The sequence below is a fragment of the Drosophila bipectinata genome, chromosome 2L (assembly GCF_030179905.1).
Source record: "Drosophila bipectinata strain 14024-0381.07 chromosome 2L, DbipHiC1v2, whole genome shotgun sequence".
Taxonomy (NCBI): domain Eukaryota; kingdom Metazoa; phylum Arthropoda; class Insecta; order Diptera; family Drosophilidae; genus Drosophila; species Drosophila bipectinata.
Genome location: NC_091736.1, coordinates 16,472,557 through 16,492,827, shown reverse-complemented (window position 1 = coordinate 16,492,827; position 20,271 = coordinate 16,472,557). Strand labels below are relative to the sequence as shown.

General features: G+C 43.6%; 3 protein-coding genes across 4 annotated transcripts; 2 read left to right on the top strand and 1 right to left on the bottom strand.

Moving 5' to 3' along the window:
- Window positions 1–9,365: 9,365 nt before the first annotated feature.
- LOC108120585 (cilia- and flagella-associated protein 73) lies at window positions 9,366–10,724 on the bottom strand. Its single transcript, XM_017234315.3, has 4 exons — window positions 10,483–10,724; window positions 9,969–10,423; window positions 9,627–9,914; window positions 9,366–9,567 (listed from the first exon to the last, which is right to left on the bottom strand). The coding sequence occupies exons 1-4, from the start codon at window positions 10,593–10,595 to the stop codon at window positions 9,428–9,430; spliced, it is 996 nt and encodes a 331-aa protein (XP_017089804.1). The 5' UTR covers window positions 10,596–10,724; the 3' UTR covers window positions 9,366–9,427.
- Window positions 10,725–11,446: 722 nt separating this feature from the next.
- On the top strand, window positions 11,447–12,620 carry LOC108120572 (cilia- and flagella-associated protein 73). The gene is made up of 4 exons (XM_070277023.1): window positions 11,447–11,559; window positions 11,617–12,071; window positions 12,128–12,415; window positions 12,478–12,620. The coding sequence occupies exons 1-4, from the start codon at window positions 11,447–11,449 to the stop codon at window positions 12,618–12,620; spliced, it is 999 nt and encodes a 332-aa protein (XP_070133124.1).
- A 117-nt stretch (window positions 12,621–12,737) lies between these two features.
- On the top strand, window positions 12,738–14,158 carry LOC108120584 (coiled-coil domain-containing protein 42 like-2-like). Of its 2 annotated transcripts, none has more exons than XM_017234314.3 (4): window positions 12,738–13,013; window positions 13,086–13,540; window positions 13,596–13,883; window positions 13,933–14,158. In XM_017234314.3, the coding sequence occupies exons 1-4, from the start codon at window positions 12,901–12,903 to the stop codon at window positions 14,082–14,084; spliced, it is 1,008 nt and encodes a 335-aa protein (XP_017089803.2). In that variant the 5' UTR covers window positions 12,738–12,900; the 3' UTR covers window positions 14,085–14,158. The 2 variants fall into 2 exon arrangements, with proteins under 2 accessions (XP_017089803.2, XP_070133663.1); XM_070277562.1 differs by having other exon boundaries at window positions 12,745–13,013; window positions 13,082–13,540.
- The last annotated feature ends 6,113 nt before the right edge of the window (window positions 14,159–20,271 follow it).

The following is a 20,271-nucleotide window of genomic DNA, read 5'->3' as shown; positions in this document are numbered from 1 at the left end:
TCGACAAAAATTTATTTCTCGGGTGAAATCAAACGAAAAATGCCACGGCCCGGGAAGCTAATGAACTGAAACGTGCCAAAGATTGAGGCACCAATTCGAATGACTTTCCAAATATAACATTTAAATATGTGATTTTTTTTTACTCAGCCCCAGAAGTGCCAAGTTCATTAAAGAAAACCTCCGGCCTGGTATCTCGTAATTGTTGCCAAGAAGCGCCATCAAATCCTGGCAAGTAAGTTTGGTTTAGCAGCTATCTTAAATGACTTATGTCAGACATTTCCCGGCTCTTGGTGGCGAGGCGGCTCCTTCTTTGCAACCAGCTGGATGAGCAAGGACAAGGCCACGCACTCACTTATCCACCAATGCAGCCGGCAACCCAGCAACCCAACCACCCACTAGCCGCCCCCTCATCAGTGGCAATGTGGCAACATTGCGCAGCCCTCTGCCGCGCTCTCCGGAGACAGTGACATTGCAATTCCGCCTGCCATTCTTTTTCAAGCACTTGGCTCGGCTGAGGAGGATCTTGGGGGAGGGGCTCGTACTGTGCGCCCGGATCCGGACACAAAACCGTGCCCGGGGCACACTTGTAACCGTCGTCGTCGTCGTCGCCGCTCGACTGGTCGCCCATTGTCACTGCTGCAAGTAACTTTTGTTGCAAGTCGCAACGCTTTAATCTTAAACACGCCAGCGGAACACTCGAGAATTGTCAAGTGGGGCTGCCTTGACTGCTCGACTGCTTCCCTGCCACCAAATGCTGCACTCGCCAGGATCTCAAAGTCGCAGTGCCGCCAACAGTGATGGCAGATACTTACTGAAATCTATGCAAGTGACTAGCTATATACATTTTATTATCAGAGCTTATCCAACATTATAGAGAGTTGATTAATTTAAAAATATATTTTTAAAAACTTTGTAAAAAAAAAGGATATTATCACCACTTCTAAGAGCGCTATTACATGACACCGTCAGTTGTCCTGGGCATACGCAAAGTAGACAGTTGACATTCAGGCAGCTGTTGGATGTGGCTCCCCTTTACCCCTACTCCTACCCCTGCTACCAGTGACCTATCCCCCACCCCTCTTGGAGTGGGCGGCGGAGAGCCCCTCAAGTGCCGAGCTGGCTTTAAGCACAGCCCTGATTTCCATTTCATGCCACGCCCTTGCACGCGAAAGCTGCTTTGGCACCCAAGACGATTCTGCAAATCCTTTTTGCCATAGAGTGTTTATCTATATCGCTTATGGGATGGGATTTGGTGCTTTTTAGTTAAAGTATCGATGCCGTAAAGAGACTTTCTTAAGCTTCCAAAGGCTACTAAAATAGAGCTACTAAAAGACTACTTAAATAGTGCATATAATATGGTTTCAAAAGGGTTGCAAGTCAGGACCCCTATTGGCTATTTGATACATTTAATATTCTTAATAACTAAACTTAATTAAATGAATATTAAATACTTACATTTTTCTATAAATCACAAGTAGTTTGAGAGTATTCTTCAGTTTCTAAACAAGATTTAAACCCCTTTGTACTGGGTCTAGTTCGTCCTGCTGGCATGTGCGCATTTAATTGAAATTTCCAAACTCGCCCACTTTTTTGGGGGGGCGGAATTTCGGTGGTGTGCGGACCGTTGGCGGACCACGCCCCCTGCTGCCAGCTATGTTACGCACTCGTTTTCGTCTTGGGCGAAATTTTAATTAAAATTTTCGTAAAGCATTCACGTTTCCCGGCATTTTTTCTGATTGCTTCGTCGCCGCTTCTTTAAAGTGTGAAGTTCCGAGACAATTTTCCGGTTACTACTTGGCTCTCTTCCGTGGCCCGATACCCTCTGGCCCTTACCCTTTCCCGAGGGGGAGGAGGGGCTGGTGAAATATTTAACATGCAAATGAGTTTGGCTGTGCATAAAGTTTCGCTTTAAATGTGTTTATTTTAGTTACCACGCCCATAACCCCACCTTTGGCTGCCGAAGCATTGCTCGTTAAAAAGAGTTACAAAGTTGGTGAATATTTTAACACTTCTTTGCTGCGTTTTAACATTTATTTAGTCCCGGTCAGGATTTGCCTTTTGCCTTAACCCTTTCGCCGGGTTTTTAATGAGTTTTTCAATTTCAATGAGTTCGGTTCGGTCCCTTTTCTGTCACTTCATTAGGTTACTCTCGGCAAACACCTTTGGGTACTAACTAGTCCTCGGAAGGCGGAGACAAACAAACACGGATTGGACTTCTTGGATTTCATTAAAGGATACTAAGCACTCGATGCAACGGATCATTAATTAAGGGAGTCTCGGCTTGGATTTGGATGGGTCTTTCGTTAAAGATTCATCAAGATATTATTTAAAATCCCAACCGTCGCTTGATTTATTGTTGTTTAATTTGGAGTCTCAACAATAGCTTTGCTAATTTCTCGGGAAAGAAATGTTTTCTTTCTTTCAGTTCCAATCAATCAGTGCGAACTATAAACAGACTTCCCAAGGAGCCTCCGGCACTTCACCTGCCACTCCGCCAGCTTGTTTACCAGCCAAAGATGGCGCCACCCCATCGCGACTCTTGAAGCATCAGCAGTTGGAAAAGTTTTTGCATTAGCAAGTGCCAGTTCTGGCCATGGCGCAGCCCTGATTGCAACTGGTGTCTGTGGCATAATTGATTCGCCAACCACCAAAGTCTGGCGTCTAGTGTCCAGAGTCTGGACCTCAACGGATCAGGCATCTGATGATGATGATGATGATGCTGCCAAGACTGCGCATTCGTGAGTTCGAGAGGCTCCTCCTGCAATGTGTATTTTGCCACTAAACGTTTTGCTGACAAGCAGCCACTTGTCCGTCCTCCTCCAGTCTCCTCGTCGTGTTAGTCAATCAGTGACTTTTCTTTGGCAGCAAATTTTCTAAATGAAAATGCAACATCATTTATCAACATCAAAACGGCAACGGCAGCTCATCGGCCACATCAAGTACACTGGACAGAATCAGAAAGATGGACATGAGATCACATTAACTCCCCAAGCTTAAAGTAGAGACTATGTTTCTGGAAACTATTTGCAGTGCATTTTGTTGGCCGCAGAACAGGAACAGGGCCTGTTGGTTACTTGTGAAGTGGCAAAAGTTGACCACTCAGCAGTGGACTCTTGGAGTTGCAGGAGGGACTTGCAGTAAACTTGGTCCGCCCAGATGCCACACCTTTCCAGCCGCAAAACTTGGACTCATTAGAAGGCGCCGGTGCTCACATCAAGGGATTTGCATGCACTTCATTAGCCGCAGTTCCACTCACAGCACTCACAGGCGCCTACATGGATCGGAGCCCGAAGCACTCCGATCAACCATCCATCCATGTCCCCTGGCCAGCCACATCAATGACAATCCCGAAATTGCTGTTTATTCTGGATCCACCTCGCCATCCCCCAATCCCCTGGAAGGGGGCAAGTCAACACAGCCAAGTGGAAATAAATTACAGACGACTTTGTCATGTTGTCCACTCTGCCAAGTCAGCCTCCTTAGAGAAAAAGTCTCCGTCCAGCTACCACTCACACTTTTGGCTAAATAATTGCAATTTTTATCAGAGAACGCAATAAATGCCAGGCAGTCCAGGCTGGGGACTAGCTCAACTATCCACTCACTATCGTGGTTATAATACTCATCGTCGTTGGACACATCATTGATGTTCTTGCTTCGTGGGGAAAGTTTGTTGACCAGTCTGGGATACTCTACCCGAGGGGTAATATTGAATAGATATCTGGAACTCGTTAGTTTAACTAATTAAAAGGGGTTTGAAATAGTTTTATAGATTATAAAATCCTATAGCTTAAAAGCTAGTCTCATTAAAATTTTTTTAATTTATCAATTAGAGTAGAAACTTTTTCTGCTTGAAAGTATAAAAATATTTCTCTAGTTTCGCATTTGGCAAACTTTCTTGGACAGACGTCTCGGCTCATATGCCTCGGCACTTAATTGGATTTCTGCTAAAATTGCGTTTATTATTGTGGTCACTTGGCTGGAGTGGCAGCCTCTCAGAGTGGCAGTCCCCACCAGTCGCAGTCACCAGGAGCCAGTGGCTCTTTATGAGGTGTGAAGGGGCCAATCATGACACCCATCCCGCCAGCTGGCCCCGATAAGTAGCTGCTGACCGGGCGGTAATTAAGTTTTTGGAATGCCCTCGTCTATGCATAGCCTGTGGTCTCTGCGGTCTGTGGTCGGGCCTGTGGATGGTGAGGTGCGAGTTAAAGCCACCAATCGAGCTACCTGACTTAAAGGGGCTAAATTGGCCGAATGGATTTGGTTCAGTTTGCTGAGCTGGAAGGCATCAGTTCATCACGTTGACAACCGAAAAATCTCATGTCAATTGCAGGACATAAATCACCTGGCAGCTAGTTGAATTGAGCAGATGTATGTAAATGCGAGCATGTTTATCCAGGTTGACTTTCTGCGAAGGACCTTTGGCTGCTCATCGCCGGTAAATGGCGACAATTTGTAAAGCGAAGGGTGCCTGAATGGGAAGTTTGTGCACACATGTGCGAATGCCTTGGCTCGTCTTCAGTTTGCTTTTTATTTTCCTGACCCAGATTTGTTACCCATCACCTTGAGGATCCAACCACTGCCAAGAAGCTTAAGTAGCCTGATGAAGTAGGACGCTAGAGTCCAAGGTATCCCTTGGTTGGTATGTATTTTTGTAAAAGGGAAACCGTCTTGATTACAGCTTTCTAGAGCCGTTGAATGGCGCTTTGATGGGTTCTAATGCAGCTATCTGGCAACACGATGCAGTCCACTTAGTAGTAGTTAAATCGAGTGCACATCCCCTGCTCCGCTCAAACATTTCAGTTATTCGCCCCACAAGCTTCGCCCCCCATCTGGGTCTGTATGCAAATCTCAGTCCTTGAGCCTGGACACTTCCACTCTTTCACTTTCCTGCCATAATACACTTGATATATACGAGTATTTTTGCATACCACTCGACTTTGTTTCGTTTTGTGACAAAGTGTCAGAGGAAGGGTCGCCCGACATTCCGGCCATATCTTGTGTTGAATTATATTAAAAATTACCGCCTCTGCTGGCACTCGTTGTGCCTCTGAGAGCACTCGAGATTTATGGCTCCGTGATTATTGCTTCACTTGTCTGGAGATAGAGCAGAATCTGTCTCATAAATCCCACGTCACTCTGGATTGGTTTATCATCTCCGGCAGGAGGGGATCTCTCGCACTCCGAGAGGATTTAAATCCAAACAACTTCCGGTCTTGGGTGCCTTTTCTGGATCTGGATCCCCCCTTGTGTCTTGTTATGTATCTGGCATCGCCCCCGCCACGGGCCGTACATTTATACAATTAAGCACTTAATTGTCTGACAGGCAAATTGCTTTGTCAATATTTTCACCAAGTCACCGACCCTCTATTCATCTATCCGTCTATCTATCTATCTATCTAGCTGGCCCCCCTCTCCCGTTCTGACAGCCTCAAGTGGCGAACTTCATTACCCAAACCCTGGCATCGGGAGGAGCAAAGCCATCAAAGAGGCTTTCAAGTTTGACCACAAGTGTTGCTGTTGATGTTTCCCAAAAAGCTTCCTTTTTCCTGTCCTTGGTGGGTGCGGGTATTGGTGTAGGTGTGGGCGGTGTCTGCCTCGTGTCACTTATAAACTTCACTTTAAGCTGTCAATATTTATAAATATTTAGACGCCACGAACGGTGGCTGCCAGGGTTGGGGTCATGGAATGGGAGCTAAGAATTCCTTGACAGCGATGGGTGGTTGTGTCTAGGTGGGTTGCCAGGTTTCAGTCTCCAAAGGGGAAGAAAGGTCTTTAATGCTGAGGAATTCTAAGGGCTTTCGCTTTAATATGTGAGAGTATTTCTTTATCACAACCAATGTATAACAATTTATTATCCCTTCTATTGAAATCAATTAAAATGATTGAAACTCTTGCGTCTTGTAACAACCCCTAGACTCTCCCGATAGGTTTAAATGGTTTATATTGAAAAAAAAATCAGTTGAAAAGGGGTTGCTGGCAATTGCCTAACCCACATCTGACAATCATTAGGCGTAATAAATTTATGCTGTCATCCGTCTTGAACCCTTGCCTACCTTGAAGCCTTCCCCTACCCAAGGATAACAAAGGAAAACGATAAAAGACAAGAGCCAACTTCCTTTAAGGCTCAATTCGGGGCCATAAATGTGCAACATAATTCTCGGGCCCTTAATCTGAACGATATTTTTATGCAAATTGTAATCAAGGAGCAAAGGGCACACAAAGCCACAATCACACACGGCCATATGCCGAACACAATTCGGTTCAATAAAAAGCGAACAAATGCCTCTCGGATAAGTGTAAAATTTACAATTCCAATTCCAATTCCGCTTCCGATTCGGAATCCGTTTTCAATTTTCCAACAGTTGTGCCCCCGAAAGTCTTTAAAGTCGAACAATGGACTGGAAAATGTTGAAGGCTTAACCCCGGGCCTGACAACAAAGGATGTGTCGTATCGGGACTTAAGGAACAATGCCGCAGATGTTTAACACATATTTTGCTCGACCATTTAAGCTGTTGATTTCGACGCCCAATCAAATGAAATTATAAAAAAAATTTTCACTTCAATTTGATTCGTATTTTGTCGACTAGACTTCCAAAGGGAGGCTGGTAGTGACAGTCCTTGGATCCCTAATGAAGTCATTAAGGGTTGGTAGTTCACTGCTCAGGTCCTCCATCTTGGCATGTGTGTGGTTAACTTTTGGCAAACACAGAGGTCCATAAATGTTGTCGTTCCAGCCGGCAAATGAATAAATTATCAACTATGCGAGGTAGGAAAAGTCCTTCGGCCTCATCTCTTTCGGGTAGTTGACTTTTCGGTGTGAGTGTGCTCTAATTGCAGCTCCTTGTCGTCGGGCCATTAGAACCCGGCCTAATGGCTCTCATTGCAAGGGAGGGCGGTGGGAAGTGGTCTTGCCTTGCTGGTTGCTGGATGGCAACTTAAAGTTGGTAGAAGCCACAGCAACATTAGCGCATAAAAAAGGCATTTGTAAGACATGAAAGGTACTCAGTCAAAGAACCAGGGACGGCAGGTGGTTTCCTGCTCCACCCACTGGCCCGGCAATATAAAAAGGGAGGCAGAAGCTGAATTTGGATTAAAATATACCCTAGAGGAGAGTGGATGATGGGGCATAGTAAGCCTATTTTCTGTAAGCTAGCTAGGAGTCGGATGTCCTTTCTTCATCATACCTTGTTTACCTCCAGCAAGGGGTATCAAAAGCTAAGAAAAAATCAAAAAGGGAAGACAAATCAATGCAGGTGTCACAAATGTCAGACGACAGCTTTGGGATCCGTCGTCCCTTGCCGGGAGGATATTAATGTCGCCAAGTGAATTGATGATGCCGATTGTTGTTGTCCCAGGACATAAGCCGATTTGCCATCTTATCACAGGGCCCGATGTCGCTCCACGGGAATACAACTCCGATTTCAATCTGGGAGGCGAGCTTTCATAATGGGCTTCCCCTGCGCCCCTTCTCCGATTGACAGGCATAATAAATCATGTGTTATAGTATTAATCAAGCTGCTCCTGTGCCAGCCTTTGAGACTGCCTTTGTTGTTGCGGTAATCGCTTGACATTTATTGCAGTTACGGCTCAGATATCTTCCAGTTTAAGGCGAAACTTTAAGTTCTGCTGAGGAGGTGGAGGGTGCTCTCCAGAAAGTGTCCTTTAATTGCGCCTATTTTGTCTGCCGGCTGTATGTCCTTGCAGCCGCTTTCGCAGGCATTGTTTCTCTAATTGCCATTTGTCGCCAGTGTCCCATGCAAGTGGACCGGACCCCTTCCGCCCAGCGCCACTGTCTGGCCGTCACATTAAGAACTTGTAAAGTTAAATTAAGTGTTTCGTCTAGTAAGCAAGAAAAAAGCAATGGCAGCATTAGCGCCCAAGATGCCGAAGAACTTTCGAAAGGATAATTGGAGGTGGAAGATTTGGAAAAGTAGCTGAATGTTGCGCTACACGAAGGTCTTAATGGCATTCCTTGGGACTTGAGAAATTAAATATAAATATATTAGGAAGCTCTATAGTTTATTTCACATTATTTTACACACTATCTACTATCTCTATATGTACATGAAACTTTCCAGCCAATTACAGTGGCCTTGTCTCACCTACACCGCCTGGCCGGCAATATTATTTAATTCGCAGACAGTTAATTGTAATGCAATTAAGGGATTAGCTGAGAATGCCATTAGGCTTTATTGTTGCCATGGCATCACAACTGAAATGAGTAAGCTCGAGGTAAATTTAGCAGAGTACACCTCCGGCTTTTCATTTCAATCCGGTCTCCAACAAGAAAGCATCTAAAATCGAAATAAAAATGCATTTTTCAATTATTTAAATGACAGGCAACAAATCTTAAGTGTTTGCACGATTTGCCTAAGAGGAGGCAACTTAATGTGATTGCTGGATTCTTCGATGCGACTGGAGGACCACAAAATCGAAATCGGCATATCCCCGGGGGGACCAGGACCAGGACCAGGACAACTTGTGGGCTGTCCGCACGGTCCATTTAAATAAACCAAATGTTGACTTTGGCTCCAACTACTTTGATATCTTTCGGCTCCAGCTTGTTTTTTTATTCTGGTTGGTCCTCTTCTCTTTTTGTTCAAAAAATAAATTTCCTCGCATTTTATTTTGCTTTCCATTTGATTTGATTTTTAGCCTAGGTCTACGACTATAACTACGACTGCCAGGGACTTCCTTTTCCAGCTGATATCAGCAAAAATCGCAAATCAAATAAACCAAATTGAATAAGAGACAAGTGCCACGCCCCCTCCCAAAGCCGGAGCTCCAACGGATGCGACGGATGGGGGCGCAGGACACAGGCCGGAGAAGGGCGTGGCTGGGTCTGAGCCTCAATAGTACAAAATTAGTTGGTAGTTCCATTCGGCCAAACGTTGTTGTAAATGCGAGGACAGAAATCAAAATGTTCGCATAAAAGAATTATCTGTGCTTAAGTTAGATTATCCCTGGGCCATAGAATCCGATTGGCAATTGAATGGAAAGATGTCGCAGATTCGATTTGCCAACTTTATTTTCCCGCCCCTTGATTTGGAGTTCGAGTGCCACTTGAAAAGTTCTCGTCCAGGCGGCCCCCTGTATCCGTCTCCAAATGCATTTTCTTTTTATCGAATTTCATTTGATTTTCTTTGGGCTTAGACAACAACAGCACAAAGGGGGCTCTAACAACTATGTGTTGGCCATATGTTGGGGGCGTTTTTCGGTTTTAGGGTTAGACAATTGTTATGGTAGCCATAAAAAAGGAGGTAGGCTGAAATCAAGAATACAGATTGGAGGACAAATCCACATAAGTTACTTTTGGGGATGAATCTACTTAGAGGAGAGCTTAGCCAATAAATCAAGGAATGTAATCTTTTTAGTCTTGAAAAGTTTTAATAATGCTCTATGAAGTGTGTTAAACAAATATTCCATTTAGCACATGGTTCCTGTGCCTGTTTTATCGGACTTGCCGGACTCCAATTCCTGAAGAACCGACGAAAGAAGAGTAATCTCACCGAACGCAAAATTCATGATGCGATCGATCTCGTGGCTATGAAAACTCTGGGAAATATCTAAGGATTATAAACATTATTAATATTTGTCCTTAAATTAAACATTTTTCTATAAATACCTCGACGTTTGCACAGCAAACGATACAAAATCTGTATGCCATCGAACATGCGCTCCTTGTCAAGGCTGTACATGATGGTAGAGTCCTTGCAGGCGCTCAGGATCTTTTCCCACTTGAGGCATGTGGCACGCGAGTGGACATAGGAGCGCTCCAGTCGGGCCAGGTCGTTCTTGAGGCCCAGAACCGTTAGAGCTGCCTCACTGGTCAATTGCACCATTCGCTGGCGCATCTCCTCGATTTCCTTGAGCTTCTGGCTTCCCAACTCATTAATTTCCACCTGGGCTAGCACTAAAAAATAAGGGCATTTAGGAAAGGGCAACAATTAATTGAAAAGCATCTTACTCAAAGCATCACATCGATCAATACAGTCCTTTGTGGATACAAATATGTCAGAGACCTTCACCACATCATTCAAGACCCTCTCATAAGGCTGGAACTTGGCAGTGGTGGCCTTGAGGTCGTTCCGAAAGGATTTCAACACGGAAATGGAGGTCTTATACTCGTCGATGAGCTTAATGACTTCCTCGTGGTGAACCGACTCCTCGCGGATGCACTTGTCTGAGCTGCGCTTCTTGTCCGCGCAATCCTTGATGAATCCGTTCACCTCGACGAAGCGTTTTCGCAGCTTTTCCTGCATTTTGTACATCTTCCGGATGCGCTGGACATTCAGCGAAGACTGTCGCTTGGCATCGTTCAGCAGCTGGACCTGGACCTGTTTCATGGCATCGTACTCGCGCAGGTTGGCGATGTAGAGCATCTCAATGGACTCGCCTGCGGAGTCCCAGTTCGGTGGCTTACTGTCGCATTTAATTATATGGTCAGTAGAAAACCGGGAACGTTAAGGACTCTGACTTACACGAAAAACTGATCCTGCTGCTTCGAAACTTTGTAGTCCTCGATGGCCTGCTCGGGACTGAGATCCAAGTCTCCGATAACATCGGTTTTAATCGTTGGCTTACGGCGCGGCATCTTGACTGATTGGAAAATTGGTTATTTGTCAAATAAGTATGTATATATTGGGGATACAAGTTTAGTTAGATATATTTTATGGTTAATGTGGTGTCAATGTTTTAGGTTTATGATTGTGACAATATCAGCATAGACTTTAAAATCTAAGGCTTCTTTTTGTTCAATGAACCACACAACTTTACGAAACCAAACATATTTTTGAAAGATTCTTTTAATGAAAAGTGGCCAATTTCTTAAACGAAAATCGCACACTGTTTTCCAATGGTGTAAAATATTTATCTCTCCCAATTAACCCAATTTCAGGTTTTCAAAAGGAATACAATTTACGATCCAAGGCACCACGATCTGCATATAAATATAAGAAACAAAAACATTCTAGGTTTTTTTTAAATTAATCGATCGCGAATTGACGCCCACCTAGCCCGCTCACCTAATTTGATTGGAAAAAAAAAATCCGATATTTTTTGAAGAAAGCTTAAGCCAAGAAGAAGAAAGTTTAAGCCATCTTTAAACAGTAAGAGTATATACTCTTCGGATGTGCCCGAAAGGAGCCCTTGTTTGTTAAAAAAAACTCTATCATGACAACGACGGGAGGACATTCTTCCCGACCTGACAACTATTGGCAAGGGGATTAATGATCGTCGTGGCAACCAATGTTATTTTTTATACCCCAAATAAAAATCATGTTTCAGGTAGTTCTTTATTAATTTTATAAGAAATCCTTAATACATTGAACCAAGAAAGCACATGGACACGAAAACCCCATCCTCCCACCGTAGTAACCAAACAAAAACCGAAAATGCCAACCACTAACCATTTTTTTCAAGGCGAAACTTTTATTCAACCGCAAGATGCCGCGTGTCAAGCCCACCAAGAAGGTAGATGTCCTGGGAAATTTGGACCTCAGGCCCGAGGAAGCAGTGGGTGACTTTTTGTGCTCCAAGCAGCAGGATAAGTACTTTGTGTAAGTATTACTAGAATTCTGAAATTCGGATTTGTTTATCCTTCTAATCCTTCGCAGAATACCTCCTAACGCTGATTCCGCCGGGGAGTCAATCGAGTTGATTTATGTCAACAATGTCCGGGAACACGAAAGTATGCTCAAGTTGCAGGCCGAGATGCTGGACAACGCGAAGCGGCAGACCAAACTGAACTCCTCTCGGGTGCGGAACATGTACAAGGTCCAGGAGCAGTTGAGGAGCCGCTTCATCGAGGTCAACTCCTTCATCAAGGACTGCGGCGACAAGAAGCGGACGGCGGAGAAAATCGCGGCAGAGGAGACCATCTACCACAAGGAGCTGGGCGAGGACATTGAGAGCTTTAAGAGCTCGATCGATGAGCTAAGGGCCTTCCGAGAGGCCCTTAAGTCCACCGTCGAGGAGTTCGAGCCCTACGAAAAGGTCCTTGACGAGGTGGTGAAGGTGTCTGACATGTTTGTTTCCCCAAAGGATTGCATTGATCGCTGTGATACGCTACGTAAGAACTTCATATCGTATGTTCTTTAAAAACAGCTCACCAAGTTTCTATGACAGTGCTAGCTCAGAAGGAAATAAGCCAACTGGAGCAACAGAAGCTGTCCGAAATCGAGGAGATGAGGAAGCGGATGGTGCAGATCACCAACGACGCAGCCCTGACTGTTTTGGGTCTCAAAAACGATCTTTCTAAAATGGAGCGATCGTATAACGAGTCCAGGATACAATGCCTCAAGTGGGAAAAGATTCTGGCCACGAGCAAGTGTGCCATATCCGATGGCTTCATGGACAAGAACCGTACCCTAGATGCGATTAATAACTTGTACCGAATGCTGTGTCGGCGACGAGGTGGGTCTTGAAAATCATTAAATTAGTTTCATAATTATTAATTCAAAACCTGATTATTTAAGACATACCTGGAAAGACGAATCGGAATGAGTTTGATATGCAGTTGGATGTCATAAAGAATGAGGTTGAGATACTGAGCGGAGTCTTAAAGCAAGTCGAGGCTAATAAAAGCAAAGTGAAACAAGTTAAGGATCAGGATGCTTAGCTTAAGATATAGCATTTAAAGAACTAACAAATGTATCATGCTTCCTATAATCTTTAATACATTTTTGATAAAACACTAGCCCCACTGTGTTTCCTAGTAGGTTTTTATTATTTGTTCATTCAAACTGTTAAACGGTGTACAGGGAACACTATACACACAGCAAACACACAAAACTATACATACAAAATACATAATCCTTCCGCAAAAAAAAAAAAGTTACAACACTTACCATTGAAGACTTACATTATTTTAAGAGTTTTTAATTAAAAAAGTTATCAAGATGCCGCGACACAGACCCACAAAGAAAATAGATGTCCTGGGAAACCTCGATGTGAGGCCGGAAGAGGCGGTTGGGGATTACCTCTGCTCTAAGCAGCAGGAAAAATACTTTGTGTTAGTAATTATAGATCTTCCGATCCATCCAGTAATAAATAAATTTACAAGAATACCTTTTTTTTAAGACAGCATTCCTCCCAACTCTGACTCCGCCGGGGACTCTATTGAGCTGATATTCGTGAACAATGTCCGAGAACACGATGCCATGATCAAGTTGCAGGCCGAGATGCTGGCCAACGCCAAAAGACAGGCTAAGGTGAACTCGACCAGGGTGCGAAACATGTACAAGATGCAGGAGCGGCTGCGGAAGCGTTTCATCGAGGTGAACTCCTTCATCAAGGACTGCGTGGACAAGAAGCGGGCGGCCGAGAAGATCACCAACGAGGAGACCATCTACCACAGGGAGCTGGGTGAGGGCATTGAGAGTTTCACGGGCTCCATCGGTGAGTTGAAGGCCTTTCGAGAGGCTCTCAAGGCCACCGTCCAGGAGTTCCAGCCCTACGAGAAGGTCCTCGACGAGGTGGTGAACAGCTCCCAAATTTTTGAAAGCCAGCAAGACTGCATCGATCGTTGCGATGCCCTAAGTAAGATTTATTCGTTTTTAAGCATAACTCCATTAATACAAATTTTCTATGGAAGTGCTTGCCCAAGTGGAGAGCACTCAGCTGGAACAGCAGACGCTGGGACAAGTCGAGGATGTGCCCAAGCGGATGCTGAAGCTCACCAATGAAGCAGCACTGACCGTTTTGGGTCTCAAGAACGACCTCTCGAGGCTCGAGAGGTCCTACAACGAGTTCAGGGTTCTGGGCCAGAAGTGGGAGAAGATCCTGGCCAAAAGCAAGTTAGCCATATCGACCAACTACATGGACAAGAACCGCACCATGGATGCCGTCAGCACCTTGTACCGAACGCTTTGTCGCCGAGGAGGTGAGTCCTTAATCATATCAAAGGATTGTTTTTAATTCCTCTACCATAGACGTGTCCGGAAAGTTTAATCGCAATGAGTTTGAAACGCAAATAGATGGCATCAAGGAAGAGGTGGAGATTCTGAGCGGCGTCTTGAAGATAATGGAGGCAAGCGACAGTGCTGCCAAGCTTGAGGAAGCTAGGGACAAGACCCTCTGTTAATGGAATGGATAAATTTCAAGTATTGGAAAGCTGTACAGCCAATAAAAGTTATAGCAATAAAGCTTCAAATTAAAGTCGATCCTAGGTTATTAGCAGAATCATATTTTAAATTTTTGTCAACTATTTTTATCGCTGACCTGCTGAAGTCAAGTCCGTAGCTTTTATTAATGGCTCTGGGCTCTGCACTCACTGGTTAATGCCACTTTCTAATTGCTTCTACCTCATAAATCTTCCGGCCAACTTGCTCCCAATGCTTTTGTCCGGGTCCGGACTGCTCCGGTCTTGGGTCCGGTTTTGTCGCGTCTTGCTCTGCAGTCGTCATAAGTCACCAAATTGTCGGACACTCAAGACAAATGTGATGCTGGCTTATTTAATTAGAAAGCTGCAGAGACAGAGCGGCGAAAAAGCAGTATTTAACGAGCAGGGTCTGTGCATCAATTGGACATTTGGCGCAAAGTGCGCCAACTTCGCTTGACGGCTTTTTAATTACGTTCAGGCCAGAAAAGTGCTCCCCGGCCACCGCAACTTCTCTGCATGACAATTAGCGACTAAAAAAGAATTCGCCACTGTCAATTGGCATTTTTCTTCTATTTTTCGATTGCAAAAACTTTTTTAATTACCCCGCAACGAGACACTGACTTGAAGCAAAAAAAAACAAATGCCAACATTTCCGCCGACGGCCCGGATTTTCAATTATTTATTGACAGAAGACCCGATTCGTCGTTTAACCTGTCCTTTCGCCACTTGACGTGACCTCCACTTCCCGTGCAAAAACTCACACCGAAAGTTGCCACAAAAAGTGTCGCTTAACTCCTGGGCGGCATGCAGCTTTAAACTTAGAATGCCATCGTATGTGTTAAAGTAATTAGCAGATAAAAAAGTGTTATTTTAATCACCCTCTGGCCTGACACCATCCTAATTATGCATAAATTACAGAATCATGTATTCAAATGAGGCAAATACACTTATCAGGGGGAGGAGGAGGACCAACGACCAAAAATAAATTTTCATGCGATCCGGAAAATAGTTCTAGTCGCTCAACTCTTTTGGGCCTCTGACATCTTTATGCCATGTCGGCTTATGGTTGTGTTTTGATTCCAGTGCTCCAAAGACATTTCCGCTTTGGAAATCGGGGGAATTCGAAAAAAAATAAAAGGTGTAAGAACTCCCCCGCCGATGGTGATGCATGGGAACATTTTAATTAATGCTGACAGCTGAAAATGTCGCGGCCACCTTTTGTTGTGTAAATTTCATTGACACGACCCGTTCGTCTCTATAATTATGATTCTCCGCTTCGTTTTCTTTCTATTCAATTTTCCTTGATATGGCTCAATCGAGCAATACGTCACCAAGGTAATCCGCTTAGGTGTCGCATAGCCCTCGGGGTTTGCCGGACTAGACAACTGCCAGACTCAGACCCCAAAACTCAAAAAACCGAACCCAATATCCCCATATCCCAGGCCGATGAATCAGATCAGACCGCTGCCAGACACTTGGCCAGACGGTTAAGCCCTAATCCCTAATAGTTGTTGGTTCTTAAACTTTTCTAGGGTTTCCGCCCGGGGCCTTTCGTGTCCACCCCGGTGTCAAGGTGAATGAATTGGACTCCAACAGGGAGTCGCGACTCCACTTATCTGGAAAGTTAATTAATGCATTTAATTGTGCGACAGATTCGTGGAAAATGAATTGAGATTAGCATTAATAGTAGATTATTCAAAAATAGGTTTTAGGGAGAATTAATGGAGCTGATAAATCATAGAAAAGTGGCTAAAATCAGGGACCATAAATAAAAGGTTATCATTGTTGAGGGTGATAATTTAGATAAAACATGTACTAGTTCGGTTTAAAATATGTTTATAAATATTAACAAAAATTTATTAGATACTATGATATATATGGGGGTATAAACTAAAATTTTAAATTATTGTTTCTTAAACCCATTTTTTAGGAAAATAAAATATACATATGTCCGGAAAAGGCAAAAAGTCCTATCCACTCTCTATCCAAAGCACTATAGGATAATGAATTATTCCACATAGGAACAGAGGGCTTTTGGATGGGAGAATGCCCCGAAATGACACTGAAAACTATTGACCCTGGCCACGTCATCGAAGGACTGTGTACCCTTTGGCCCCCGGCCAGGAATAGAGCGCTCTCATCAGTCTGAGGTCCGAACAGGAGTAGCAACAATTTTCATTGTAATAACAATATATAACACACAAATTTGAATAACAAATTAACTCGCACACACTCGCACTTGGTCGATGAGTGACATTCGGGCAGTCTTTGGGTCCAGGACGAGGAGCTGGTCGAGGACCAGGTCCAGTCCGGGCAAATGTCGTGCGACTTGAAATTGCCATTCGACTTGGGCGCCCAAGCGACATACATACAATACTAGCAGTACCCTGCCACGTTTCGCTGTGGCATATTGTTGTTGCACGCATAAAAAATAAGTCAAACAAAAAAGAATAATTTTCAAATTAATTAAATTCTGTAATACTTGTGGGTATACAATATTCTTTGTTTCTCCTCCTTAATCATTCATTATTATTTCTGTATTTTAGTATATAGGTTGCTCTTCACTCAAGCACCTTGTGATACACGACATTTTTTTTTTTATTATCAGGCGCAAAAACATACAACGCAGATGGTTTTCCGACCCGTGAACATGCCACGTATAATTGACCATGGGAAAAACATGAATGTTCTAGATTTAAACCACAAACTTTTAAGGATTGGGCTTGTGATTTGTTGATTGTCATGGCAAATGCAAGACGTATCGGAAATTGAAGTCTTTTAAATTCAAACGGCATATCGGTTGGGATCATCGGGATCCTCGGAATTAGAACTTCCTCACCTTTGAATTTTCCTATCATTATCGTAGCGTAAATTACATTGTTCATCAATTTACTAACCACCAAACGCGTACCGTTGCACAGTTTTGGTTGGTTTATGTTTCGAAGCATGATTACTACGGAGCCAACCTTTAGGCGTAAATTGTGCGGTGGTAAGCCAGGCACGTCCAAAGAGTTTAAAAATTCAATTGGATAGTTGGTGGCTTCATCTTCATTTGTGACGCAGTCAATAGATTTGAATGAATGCATTGTTCCAATGATCTTATTTTGAATTATGTAGTTCAGGTCATCTACATCTTTATTCTTAGCCGCTAAAATTGCTCGCTCACTCAACCATTCATTATTTTTGTAGTTAGAAATAATATTTGGAAATACATTGTTGATAAGTTCGTCTTTTGATGAGACAAAATTACAAAAATTATTTGGAAATGATATTAATCCGCTCGATTCATCGACAGGTACTTGACCATTACCGATAGTCAGAAATTGCTCCGAGAAATCTTCAGCAGATGTATCATTAAGCAATGTAACTCTCATGTTTGTTATCAGCTGCAGTTTCTTCACATAGCGCCATAGATTTGACGATTTGAGGCAAGCGTTTATTTCGTCGGCAGCCGCAGATCTTGGAATTACTGGCAACTTCACTTTATCATTAACGCAGCATAATCCAGGCGTTTCTCCGGAAAACTTTAATGCACCACAATACTCGCAAACAACGTCCATTTGCCCAATGCAAACGCTAGGATGCAAGCTGTAATCATTGCTGCAATCGTATCGAAACGCAGCTCGATTCAAATCAGCTAAAATTTTTCGTCGCAAATTAAAATCTATTTGAGAAGCACGAAGTCGAGCCTTACTATTGCGGCTCTGTTCACGTGCAATTTCTCGTTCTTCTTCAGTCCTTTCATATGCAGTATTTTGTATTCTTCTTGCATTACGGCTTTGTCGGGAAAGATTCGATCGTCTTGGTCGCGGCATTATTAATTAAACTTCACTTCACTTCAATCCACTTGTTAATTATTTATTTAATAGAAATAGTTTTAATATTGATTTCTTACAAATATCAATAGAGAGTGCAGAGGCTCTAGTGGTGCTTCAAGTTGAGGCAATTTCACTTTCCCGGAAGCGCAACACAATCTTTTTGGTTCGTTGTTAAATTTGAGAGCCTGACTATGAATTTGACTTCGTTTGTAACTGACATTTTGACATTTGACATTTTCTTCTTAGCTGTCTGCCTAAATAAAAAAGTATGGGCCAATGAGGAACGCTGTCGACGCAAAAAGTATCCTATGTCCTTCTCCTGGCTCTAAGCTACCTCCCTACCAATTTTCACTCAAATCTGTTCTTCCGTTCTTGATTTATAAGTGTTGTAACATAAAACACGTTGTTCTTTTATATATATAGATAATTGAATGCCTCCAGGACGTACACACACATGTGTATACACAATACAGGAGAGCAGGCAAAGCAATAGCCACAAAATATTTGCTCATGCCAGGACAAACCAGTCCTGACCAGACCCCAAGACCGGAGTTAGAGCCCGGCCCAAACAGCTTTCGACCAACAGCCAAATGTGACTTTGCAGCGTCAACGTCAATGTTGCATAAATCAACACACCGACGATAACGCTGCCAATTTTGTGGCTCTATATCCGTCGCGCCCCCGCCCCCACCACTGCCAGTTGCCACTGCCCCTGTGGCAGCTCCGCCCCCGCCCCCCTCAAAGTTGATTGAATATTTCAAGCCATGCATCTTTAATAATGCGCCACGACGATGTCGATGTCGATGACGCTGCCTCGGGCCTGTTTGTGGCAGCACCGACCATGCAAATGCAAATGTGCAAAATGCAAAGTGCACAGTAGCCGTCGTCACTATGCAAAGGATGTAATTTGGGCGTAGTTTCCTTCTTCCTACACTAAACTGACCGATGTCCATGCCCGGGAACCTGAAGACCCACCTCCAGACTAGCAACTAGCCTTCTAATCAAACCCGCCTTGACTTTTATTTTCTGCGTGATGGGTGCAATCTTCAAGAGGGTTATAAGGATTAAAAAAAACACTAAAATATAGGGAATAAAAATTACTTATTTTAACACAGATCTCTACACAGATAGTAAGCTATTTTGTAAGTAAAATATTGCCACTTTTAAACCAACTTTCAACTTGGCAGGGTATCTGCATGTTTTTCTTTTGTGGCCACCAAAGAAAAACTTTAAATTTTGAATTGAGCCTTGGTCTTGGTCATGGTCTTGGGCTAGGTTTCCTTTTCGGTTTCGGTCTCGGTCTGGCAACATCTAATTGAATCCGACCGCATCAAGATGAAGTTCGTCTTTGGCGACAGTTTTGTTTGGGGTTTTCTGACTCCAGACAACCCCGATCCCTTTGCCCTTTTGGGTCCATCCACTTTGTGTGTGTTTAGTTGACCGCAGTCAAAAATAGCTTTGAAAAACTTTAGCTGGAAAAGTCTCCATCCTATTGGGGAAGGTCTCATCCCATCTCTCAGCTCTCAACAGGATGAAGCCCAGCAGGATGAGGGAGATATTCGGTTGCTGGCATCTTTGTCAAAGTCAAAAGTTTGTCATAGTTCAAGTTAATGTTCTGTGACTTTTCGCAGTTTTCTCCTAGTCCAGGCAAATGAACCATGTTTCGGATGATGTATTGATGTATTGCCAACAAGGAAATAAGGGAAACGAAGTAAAACTTTTAATAAGTTTGTCAATTGCTGGCATAGATTGCATAATGCTGAGGGCCAAACTTTCACAGCTAATAAAATACTGGTACAATACTGGTGCTATGTGCTACCTTGTGTAGTTAATTCAAGAATTATTTATATTTTTTTATTGCGTATACGCCACGTTGCAGTCTCGGCGAGACAGCATCCAATCAGCTTACTGCGGCTGAGCTCAGACTAAGGGCACTCCCCTATCTCCGAGATCCAACAATGGATGAATTTAATTAAGCTTGTGCTTTATGCTGTTCGCTATGGCAAGCCTAGGTGAGCGGGACCCATGAATTACATTACACATACGCAGCGTGGTCCGGTGGGGCCGACCACAGGAAATTAATTTGGTGTCTGTGCATTTTATTCACAAGAAACACTGCACCGAGTGTGAGTTTTCCAGACACCGCACCCTAATCCCTGGCGAAGCAAAAAAGTTACTAAGCTGTTGGAGTTGGCTGGCAGGTTTCGGTGAGTTTATTATTTAGTGGGAATTATTTGACCAAAAACCTAGTTCAAAAATGATTACTCCAGGCTATCAGTAATCTTAAATGTCAGGCCAAAGCTCAAGAGTTTCAGCAGATGTAGATTCTCAGTGAACAGATAGCCCATTAG

What these genes read in the sequence shown, in the direction of transcription:
- LOC108120585 (XM_017234315.3), bottom strand. Translation starts at nt 10,595, where the DNA reads ATGCCGCGCCGTAAGCCAACGATTAAAACCGATGTTATCGGAGACTTG. An exon ending in CAGCAGGATCAGTTTTTCGT is followed by an intron (nt 10,424 to 10,482) that starts GTAAGTCAGAGT and finishes TAAATGCGACAG; the next exon opens with TAAGCCACCGAACTGGGACT. An exon ending in TGATCGATGTGATGCTTTGA is followed by an intron (nt 9,915 to 9,968) that starts GTAAGATGCTTT and finishes CTTATTTTTTAG; the next exon opens with TGCTAGCCCAGGTGGAAATT.
- LOC108120572 (XM_070277023.1), top strand. Translation starts at nt 11,447, where the DNA reads ATGCCGCGTGTCAAGCCCACCAAGAAGGTAGATGTCCTGGGAAATTTG. An exon ending in CAGCAGGATAAGTACTTTGT is followed by an intron (nt 11,560 to 11,616) that starts GTAAGTATTACT and finishes AATCCTTCGCAG; the next exon opens with AATACCTCCTAACGCTGATT. An exon ending in AATGCTGTGTCGGCGACGAG is followed by an intron (nt 12,416 to 12,477) that starts GTGGGTCTTGAA and finishes TGATTATTTAAG; the next exon opens with ACATACCTGGAAAGACGAAT.
- LOC108120584 (XM_017234314.3), top strand. Translation starts at nt 12,901, where the DNA reads ATGCCGCGACACAGACCCACAAAGAAAATAGATGTCCTGGGAAACCTC. An exon ending in CAGCAGGAAAAATACTTTGT is followed by an intron (nt 13,014 to 13,085) that starts GTTAGTAATTAT and finishes TTTTTAAGACAG; the next exon opens with CATTCCTCCCAACTCTGACT. An exon ending in AACGCTTTGTCGCCGAGGAG is followed by an intron (nt 13,884 to 13,932) that starts GTGAGTCCTTAA and finishes CCTCTACCATAG; the next exon opens with ACGTGTCCGGAAAGTTTAAT.